The sequence below is a fragment of the Elephantulus edwardii genome, unplaced genomic scaffold (genome assembly GCF_000299155.1).
Source record: "Elephantulus edwardii isolate Elephantulus edwardi_28Jun2011 unplaced genomic scaffold, EleEdw1.0 scaffold00031, whole genome shotgun sequence".
Lineage (NCBI taxonomy): Eukaryota > Metazoa > Chordata > Mammalia > Macroscelidea > Macroscelididae > Elephantulus > Elephantulus edwardii.
In genome coordinates, this window is record NW_006399781.1 from 12,601,191 (window position 1) to 12,611,499 (window position 10,309).

The 10,309-nt window shown below is 45.1% G+C and overlaps 1 protein-coding gene across 1 annotated transcript; it reads left to right on the forward strand.

The window, feature by feature from the left end:
• Positions 1-839: 839 nt before the first annotated feature.
• RTP1 (receptor (chemosensory) transporter protein 1) lies at positions 840-3,480 on the forward strand. Its single transcript, XM_006884110.1, has 2 exons — positions 840-1,111; positions 2,961-3,480. Exons 1-2 carry the CDS (start codon positions 840-842, stop codon positions 3,478-3,480), a joined length of 792 nt encoding a protein of 263 aa, XP_006884172.1.
• Positions 3,481-10,309: the final 6,829 nt, after the last annotated feature.

A 10,309-nucleotide genomic window follows, 5' to 3' on the forward strand; every position in this document is an offset into this window, starting at 1 on the left:
AAAAAATAGCAAGAGCGTCACCCATGGTAAAAGCTGCTGTGCTTGTGATGTGCACTCCTCTTCCACAATCAGTGGGAAAGTTGTCTTGCCTGTGTCTGCCAGCTGATGCAATGTTTCCAGCTTTGTGCTGGAAACAAGTGGCCACTGGTGGAGGTGCTTGTTGCAACATGGATTTTATTAACATGATGGTTACTGGGTATATATCCAGTAACATGCATTTGGCATAGATTCTGGCACTGGAGTATGTGTGGAAAGAATGAATCTGGCACATGGTTATGGGGGTCAACAGCTCTGCCATTCACAGGCTAAGAATCTCAGACTCAGGCTCACTACAGTGGCAAGAAAAGTAATGAAAGGGTCAAGACTTTCCTTGATCCAGTTGCGTTTCTCAAATGTTAAAGTGCTGGACATAAGATGGGTAGGGGTGTGGAGGAAGAGATTACTATTATTGCTCCATCTATTACAGGTTTACCTCTCCCTAGTACTTACTTCTCCTTGACTCCCTGAGGCATCCTGGTTACCATGGTAGCCAGATGCTGATGATGCCTCCCGGGGCAGAAAGTGAAAATGAGATAGCTGGGATCTTTGCCTCCTCACACCCTTTGCAAACTGGAGTGAGACAAGTCTGAAGCTCAGCCTCCTTTTGGGTCTTCATTCTGTTGCAGGTAACTTAGATCACAAACTCTGCCTCTATAGTCTTGATTTAGGGCCTGGACACCTCTTTGGAGACCGTCTTCTCCCCAAGCCCTGTCTCTTGGCGCCCTGCCTGGTTGTCGTGGCAACAGGTTCCATTGCGGACAAAGGAGGGAGTTAAGTCCTGCTTCTTCCAGGTCCTGTCGATGAGGATTTTTAGACCGTGGAGACTGCGCTGCCCTGCGCTGCATCTGCCCTCGCTCCCGGTGTTCTCATTCAAGTGGAGCTTGCCTTCTTTGGCCCCTGACGACACCATGTGTAAAAGTGTGACCACGGGTGAGTGGAAGAAAATCTTCTATGAGAAGATGGAGGAAGCAAAGCCAGCTGACAGCTGGGACCTCATCATAGACCCCAACCTCAAGCACAACGTGCTGGCCCCTGGCTGGAAGCAGTACCTGGAGTTACATGCTTCTGGCAGGTGAGTAGTGGAGTAAGCGGAGGCCTTGACAGTAGTCCCTGGTTCTCCAGCTTTAGGCCCTTTCTTAGAGGAGACAGGGTCTGAAAAGACCCAGGTTTACAGCGTCGATCTCACTGTTGTAAGCTGTAAACTGGGAAGCAGAAAATGAGTCCTTAACTGGGAGTTAAGACAACTGAGTTCTGATGCCCAATCTTTGTTTAGTACCTGTGTCATGTTCCCTCTGTGAGTCACAATTCCCGCAGCTGGAAAACACTGAGGTAAGAATACTTAAGACAATTTTAAACTCTGAAATTTTGACATATTTCTAGATTTTAGTAATCTTTAAAAGTGAGTAAAACTCCAGAGAAGGGGGATATGAAGGGTCAGAAAGTTTCCACTCTGAATGTAGGACAGTTTCATTTAAGTCACTTTGACTTGATATAATGTGAAATTATTGCACCTAAGAAATATAGAGATTGCCCTACTCTTAGAGATGTGATCCTTGAGCAATTCATAGTCCTTCTGTGACTCTCACTTTTCTCATTTGCAAAATGCAGGGTTGGCTCAGAGTCTTGCTTTCATAAGGTACAGTCCATGAAGCATCAGTATCAGCATCAACTTAATGTTTGGACTCCAAACTACACTGACTTAATCAGACTCTTCCTTTTAACAAGATGCCATGGAGATTTATAGGCATCATAACTTCTGGTATGATTTGCTTGGTTACCTCCTGTACTCTGGTCTGTGCTTTACAATGCAAAGACTTATTTTGGGGATGTAAGTGGGAGAAGCCAACTGGTATACCCTGGAGCTTGGAAGTAAGGCCTTTCTTCTCTGATTCAGTCCATTCCATTCAATTCAAGAAATATCTAGGGAGCACTTCTTACCTGCTAAATTTTGGGATCTGGTTTGAAAAAAGAAAAGAGTTCTCAAAATAGGTGCACAAAAGCAGAAACATGAAATTATGAAGCTCCTAAACTGGATGATAGGGAGCTCTAGTGGCCTGATGGTCAGAAGCTGCACTGCAATCCCAAAGGTATGAGTTTCCAATCCACCAGCTCCTCCATATATAAAGGGTGGAAAATCCCCTCCTGTGTGATTAACTGCCTCTGAAAACCTGCTGGTGGGTCAATTCTGACTCTTCAATAACAAGCTGGGAAAGATGCGAGGGGCTGGAAGTATCATGCCAGGGATCCAAGAGTTTAGAAGTTCTAGGAGGGCTGAGCTGAGCTGGCAGTGGTTCACCCAGTCCTGGCTGGCGACCTGTAATACCCAGCTGGCGCCATGTGGGGAGTGATGACCCTCGGGGCTCATTATAACCACAGATTGTCTCCAGTCCATCTTGGGGTGCATTAACCTTGACACCTTCTAGAGGTTGATGAGTGGTAATGGTTCCTTTTGGATTTGGATCTAGTCTGCTTGGAATCACTGTAGATAGATAAGAAAGGCTCATTTTGGGCTTTGCTATCCGGCGAGGGCCATTCTGTTTTCAGAAGGTCTGAGCTCAAAGAATTGATTGAGTGCAACTCAGCAGGTTTTACCAATAAGCAAAGAGACTAACCTGAAGGCCCAAGGGCCCATGGCCTGAGAACATGTGCTGGAGGGAGTTGAGATCTCTGGAGAGGGCAGAGGAGGCAGGACCTGCCTGGATGCCAGGTGGCCTCAGGAGGAGGGAGGAGGCAGCCTACTCTCTGATCACCTGGGGCCGACTGGAAGGCGGCTCTGGGGACAAGGATTCTGTGCTAATGAGCCCAGGGGGCCTGCAAACACAACAGACTGGCCTCTTGCCTCTCTGCCCAACTCCTCTCACCTTCCTGGGGTTATTTCCACTGCTTCCATCTGTCCCCTTCTTCCTCTCCCTTTCCCACAGGTTCCACTGCTCCTGGTGCTGGCACACCTGGCAGTCGGCCCACGTGGTCATCCTCTTCCACATGCACCTGGACCGCGCCCAGCGGGCAGGCTCGGTGCGCATGCGCGTCTTCAAGCAGCTGTGCTACGAGTGCGGCACATCGCGGCTGGATGAGTCGAGCATGCTGGAGGAGAACATCGAGAGCCTGGTGGACAACCTCATCACCAGCCTGCGCGAGCAGTGCTACGGAGAGCGCGGTGGCCACTACCGCATCCACGTGGCCGGCCGCCAAGACCAGCGGAGGCACCGCGGGGAGTTCTGCGAGGCCTGCCAGGAGGGCATCGTGCACTGGAAGCCAAGCCAGAAGCTGCTGGACGAGGAGGCGACCACCTACACCTTCACCCCGCCTCCCAGCCCCACCAAGCCACAGGCTGAGGGCGGCTCGGGCTGCAACTTCTGTTCTATTCCCTGGTGCTTGTTCTGGGCGACTGTCCTGCTGCTCATCATCTACCTGCAGTTCTCTTTCCGCAGCTCTGTCTAAGATTCCCTTGGTGGGCTTTAGGATGCCTGGCGACCCGAGAACCTGTGGTGGCCAGTTGGCTGGGACAGCCAAAGGAAGACCTGGATTGAGAGTGAGGTCAAGCGCCAGCTGTTGCCGCTACTAACTCAATAATAAGGATCCTGGACCAAGCACAGTTTTCTCCATCTGTAAAATGAAGGGCTCAGGCATTGTCTGTGGTTTGAAATCGTGCTACCCCCCCTCCCACAAATTCCGTACAGATGCCTCAGGGACTTTTTACATAATAGGTAGGTTTACGATTCTTGGTCCAGTTATCCATCCCCCAACTCCTACTTCTTCCTGCTTCATTTTAGATGGGATTCTGTTAAGATTTATTTCTTAATAGAGAAAAAGTCCAACTGCTTTTAAAAAATGTTAAAAGAACAGTTTTAGATGGTTTCAATGGGCCTTCCCACAGGAATGAACTCATCCTTTTCCTTTTGAGACCCCATCTGCACCCCATTTTCTCCCACATCCTGTAGTGGTAGCCGTGACTGAACCTTTGTGCCTGTTTGTAGGAGCCTTGTCCACAGCACTGCTGTGACGCACACAACAAAGGTTTCTCTGGAAAGGAGAGAAATGGAGTGAACTCAGAGTTGTCCACGGTCCCTACTTCTGTTCTTCAGGACCCCAGCTTCCAGTTCCTCTTTACTCAGGGAAGATTCTTGCACCTGCCTAGTTGAAACACGACATTGGGTGGTGGTGGTGGTGTGCAATCACATGAACGAAGTTCCTCACTGCCGAGGATATGAATTGGCAAAGGTTTAGAAATAGTGCACAAAATTCCTGGGAATAAGATCTAATTACTGTGTTTCTGAAGTATCTTTAGAGTTCGGGTACCAAATCTGACTAATTCTTACCAATTCTGGTGGCTGAGACTTGAAAGATGGGGTTTATTGGGTTCTTTTCTGAAACCATAATTGAGCAACTTTATCCTCCTGCCCATATGTTCACCCTCTCTCCAAAGACAAGCAGTCTACTTAGAACCACAGGGATGGGGATTTCTCAGCAAAAGAAGAGAACTTTTAATGATGCCAAGTGCTTTGCCCATGAAGATAGAACAAAAACCCCAAACCCTCAAACTCATTTTGCTCTTGAGTTGGAACTCATAGCTGATCCTCAGGTGGGTTTTTTGAGGCCAAAAATCTCATAGGTGGAGACTGCCCATCTTTCTGACACATTGCACCTAGTGGATTTGAACTGCCAGAGAGATGTTCCTCTGTGTTAGCAGCACAAATCCCTATGCACTATGCTCCACCAGAGCTCCCTTTTGCCTTTAGGGAAGGACATAGCTATGTGGGCACATTTTCTGTTTGTGTAAAGTGATGCAGTACTATTCGGAGTTGGGGGGAATAACTTTCCCTAGTGCTGACATAGAACGTGATAGGGAACCAAGAGACAGAAAGTAGGAGATGGGATGCCATTAGCCTGTGCTTTTAAGCGCCCTCATTGATTTCACTTCTGTTAATAACTTAACTTCCACTCCTCCTTCCACCACTACTCCCCTTTTTAATGGAAGGAAGGTCACTACCACCTGTGGTGGAGGGAGGAAGGCTACTTATATAAAGATAGGATGCTTTAATAAAGACAGGATGTCTTCCATCAGGTGTAGTAGTCATTAGTGTGTGCTTGAGATGTTCCACGCCGTGCCATTTCTGTAATAAGCTGTTATTCTCCCCACAGCCCCATGCCTTCTTCCCACTTTCCGGATCTTCCCCAGAAGGTTCACTGTAGTTCCAACCTCAAACTCTGAACTAACTCTGCATAAACAGGAAGGATGCAATTTCCTCTCTCTTCATGCTTAAGTGTCTTCCCTGACCCCATGTATACTCTTTTCTCTTTGTTTTCAAAATCACATATTTTTAAAGATTGTCTCTATTTCCTGTCTCCACATTTCCCTATCCATTACTTCTATAGGTTGGGTTCCACCACCACAACTTTACAAAACCTGTCTTCACCAAGCCTACTGATGACCAATTTATGCATAAAAGCAATGCACATTTTCCACTTTTCTTGACCTCTTAACATGATTGGCAAACTCTAAACACTCTTTTAACTGGATTTCACCAACACTTGTCCATCTTGATTTACTTTCATCTTTTCTGACTGCTCTCCCAGTCTTTGTTGTCGATTTCTCTGCCTCCACCTACTTCCTCAATGTTGGTGTTCTTGAGGGTCCTTTCTTACGTCTTCATCACTTGTTTCCCGCCTGTCCATATCTCATATCAATCTGTATGCTGACGAGTGAGCTCAGGTGGCGTAGCCCATAGGAAGGTGTGCTGCCAACCCAAAGGCAGTGCTACTCTGGTGTTTCTAACCCACCAACAGCTCCAGAAGAGAAATATGGGCTTTCTCCTCCTGTGTGATTGACAGCCTCCGAAAACCCATTGGAGGGTCAGCTATGACCCTAACTCAACCGCAATGCAAGAGGAAGGGGCTATGATGATGACTCAATTCTTATTTCCAGGCTTGAACTCTCTTTTGGGATTCTTGCTTTTGTACTTCCTTCTTATTTGACATCTCTGACTGTTTCCCAAGCACCTCAGAATCCCTATATCCAAATAATTTCCAAGATTTGCCTCCCTTTCTGGATTTCTCTTTAACCAGCCATATTACTGTCCCACCTGATCAAGTCAGAAACCTGGAGGACATCCTCTTCCTTGTCCCATACATCTTATTGTTTCTACCTTCTTCCTAAATCTGGAATTCATTCACTTCCCTCCATACAAGAATAGAATTGGTTATCCGGCTAAGAATTTACATAGCTCCTTCTGCTTTTCTTCTCAGAGTCTCAGATTCCCCTTCCAACTCTAAGGCTGGCTGGCACTGTGATTTTGAAAGTCTATTTAGAGGCGGAAATATTTTCAGACTATGGGATGTTGGAGTTGGAACTATTAAAGACACACTTCATTTTGCAGATGACAAAAGATGACCAGTGTGTCAAAATTACTAACCTCGTGTCCCATCATCAGTTAGAAGCAGAGTGAGGAGCCCAACCCCCACCTAGTCATAGTCTAGAACTCTTTCTGCTCCTTTGGGAAGAGATTTGGAATTTAAAGAAACCTCACCACGTTCCCTTCTTGTCACTTAGTCTCGCTACAGATGCAGAATTCTTGGCTTGCTCACGGGCTTAGTTCTTATCTTGGCAAAGACTATTCTGGTACAGTTCTTTTTTGGCACGTGTTGCCTCATACCACATGGAATTGTTAGCTATATACTATGTGTTATAAATAAACACCTTGGGGACATTCCAGGATCACATGCCTCTCCCACTGGAGTTTCTGCACGTTGGTCTTGATGTTCAAGAGCAGAGGAGACCCACAGGCCCTGCATTGTGGTTCCAGAGGCTACAGCCCTTTGTGTGAGATCAGCAGGAGTGTTGTCTTGGTTTCTTTCCACGTGTCCATTGGGACTCAAGATGTGCCCAATGGGTCAACTATTCCTGATGGTTAGGAACCTTTAGAGCCAAAACAGATTACCAGTGAAGAGAAATTATTTACATAGTAAATCCATAGCCTTAAAGCTATAAAAAAACCTAGAGATTTTCCCAGTCTAGACCCTTTATTTTATTGATGAGGGACTCAGGTCTAAATAAAGTAAGGATTTGGACCTACATTGTACAGCTTGGAGTAAAAGACATTTGACTCCAATTTCTTCAACAATTTCAAATTAAATTTAGGACAAAGAAACAGTTGCGTCTTTGCTCTGCTACTTTTTAGTTATATGACAGGAGACATGTTACTTAAGTTCTGTAAGCTTCTTTCTCCTCCTCATCAAACTATGAATAAATAAATAATATCTGCCTTAGAAGGTTATTGGAATTAGGCACTCAGGGCATGTCTGTGTTAGTGCTGATATAGAACACATGTTTATGGGATGATAATTTTCTTTCCTTTTTCCTTCTGAAATTTTAGCTCCCCTTTTCAGCCCTGGCTTGGGGCTGGGTGGGGGGGTTGTCTAATAGGTGTACGTATGTGTGTGATTTCAGACTAAGCTCTGCTAGCAAAAGCTGTAAGAAAAAAGAAAACCAAACAAAAAACACACCAAAAAACTAACAGAAAACAAACCCAGAAGTCAAGGGTTAACACCCAAGCCCATGGACTAGAATTCTTTTTTTCCCAGTCTAGGAGCCTCATTACTTCCATTCCTCGTTTCAAAGCAATGACTTCATTTTTCCAGCTTTATGGCAGTCACTCTCCATTCTTCAAAGAGCTATTTTAAAAATCCCCCCAAACTGAAAACATCAGTGATTTATGGGGCCCATTCACATTGGATGAAATATCCCAGAAGGAATTTAGTTCTTTTCCATGTCCCGTTCTGGTTCTTTGTAGGACTCCTAGCTAAGGAATTTCCTTTGGAATCAGTTTTTGGCCTTGGTTGAGTGCTGCCACATGCAATTGGGAAATGAAATCCACCTGCTTTATGACAGTTTTGTGACAGGGTTTTATGAGAGTGGAAGCTATGTTGCAGAAAAGCCATCGGCAGAGGGATCAAACAAAGTAGGTTTCAGCTCTGGGTTAACTTTTGTTTAAGTTTCTCTATTTGTAAAGCAAAAAGGCAGTGAGATCTGAAGGGTCCCTGTCAGCTCGCACTTTGCTCATGTCTGCTCGTTAGGCTTTTTTGTCTTTGGATATCTGGAGTGACCTCTTGGCTCACACACTTTAGGCATGTAGCAGGAGGGGCCAGTCCTTGGAAGGAGACAGTGTTTGGAAAGGAGGAGGGTTGGTAAAGGAGAGGAAGACCCTTAATGAGATGGATTGACATGGTGACTGCAGGCACAGTGGAATTGGTGACAATGGTGCAGGGTTGCTCAGAGTTCCAGCAGGTGGTACATAAGGTCGCTCTGAGTTGGCGTTGACTACAAGGCATCTAACAGCAACTGGGTGCTAACTTCTTGAACAGGCCATCTAGTTCATACCCTAGCATTTCAGTCTTCATAGTCTAAGAATCTAACTAATGTTTTTATAATACATTCATAAAAACACTCTTTTATCTTATCTAGAAGAAAATATACGCATGTCTTTTTTGACTTCTTTCTAAAAGTATTCACAATTTTAAAGGCAAGTACTATGAGAGATATTGTCTTATACAAGGACTTGAACAGCATTGCTTGGAATTTCAGTCTGTCTTATCCTCTCCTTTATTATATTTTCTTACTCCATTTTTCATAGTGTTACAGTGATATTTTAGGATTTTAAGAGGATAGCCCCAATTTTGGACATTATTATTTGGACATATGTTGGGTGTTCTTCTGGGCTCTGAGGATAGAACAATAAAACAATTACTCACTGCTCTGTAGCACTTGACATAGTACTGATTGTTCTTGAGTACCATTGAGTGGAAACCGACACGTAGCTGACCCTGCAGTAAATTGCATGAGAGGTGATTGCCCATCTTTCTTCTGTGGACCAGCTGGTAAATTTGAACCCCATACCTTTGGGTTGGCAATGCAATTCTTTATCACTAATCCAGCAGAGTACTAAGGAGAGAAGTAAAATAGGGGGACAAGAATAGGAAGAATTATGGGAGTAGGGGATGCCATTGTGATTTCAGATTGAGTAGTTAGAGAAGGCTAGAGGGTTTTAAGCAGTAGAAATTGGAATATGCAGACTCTGAGGTGGAAGCAGTCCTGAGATCTTTCACAATGAGGAAAAGATCAATGTGACAGGAGTGCAAGGGGGACAGAGTTGTAACAAGAGTCAGAGTGCACAGACCATAGATCATTGTCAGGACACTGCTATTTAATCTTAATGACCAGGAAACCACTGGAGATTTCAGCAATGGAGTGACATAATCCAATTTATTGACACCATGCTGAGAATAAGCTGGGTGGAGGGATGGGGAGTGCTGGCTTAAGAAGAAAGAGGAAAGGCCAGCTAAGAGGGTCTTGCAGTAATCCTGGCAGGAAGTTAGGGGCTTGTGCCTGAGTTGTGGTGTTAGAGGTTATGGTTGAGTCTAGATATACTTTAACAGTAGAGCTGAGAGCATCTGCCTATCACTCAGATGTAGGGGGTGAGAGAAAGGAGCCAAAGAGGCTCCCAGATACTTGGCCTGAACAAATGGAAGGATGGAGTTACCAGATTCTAAAAGGAGGAAGGCTAGGGGTGGAGCTCTGGTGGCCTAGTGGTGAGGAGCTGTGCTGCAACACTGAAGGCACATTGTTCAAATCCACCAGCTGCTCTGAGAGAGAAAGATGGGCAATATCCTACCATGCGAACCCACTAGAGGTTCAGCTTTGGGTCAGTTCTGACTCAATGGTATATACAACAACAACACAGAAGGAGTGGGTTTGAAGGGTATTATCAGGAGCTCAGGGAAATCTGGTGGAGTTGCCTTGTCAACCCAAAAGCACACATTTTAAATCCACTGCCAAGTAGCTTCATGGGCTAAAGATGGGCAGTGTCCTCCCGTGTGGTTTATTGCTTCAAAAAACTCACTGGAGGGTCAGCTATGGCTTCGCTCTGACTAGACAGTACTTAACAACAATAACAAATCAGAGAAGCTTAGTTGGTTATGTGATGTGTGAGATGCTTTTAGACATTCAGTTAAACATTAAATATTGGAGATGCCAAAGTTTAAAGGAGAAGGTCAAGTTAGAGATTAAGTGAGAGCATTGCCAACATAGATATGATAGTTAACTGCATGAAATCAGGTAGTAGGTGAAAGTAGATAGAACAAGAAAAGAAGCCAAAGAACTGAGTCCTGGATTATTTCATGTATAGAAGCTGGAAAAATCAGGAGAAACCAGTTAGGGAGTGAGGAAATAAATGCTGACCTGAGCCTTTGGAGCTGCCGGACAGCAAAGTTAGGA

Bases quoted from the DNA above. Each gene is read 5' to 3' on its own strand.
- RTP1 (XM_006884110.1), top strand. From the start codon at position 840: ATGAGGATTTTTAGACCGTGGAGACTGCGCTGCCCTGCGCTGCATCTG. The intron at 1,112-2,960 runs GTGAGTAGTGGA...CCTTTCCCACAG, and splicing joins GAGTTACATGCTTCTGGCAG to GTTCCACTGCTCCTGGTGCT.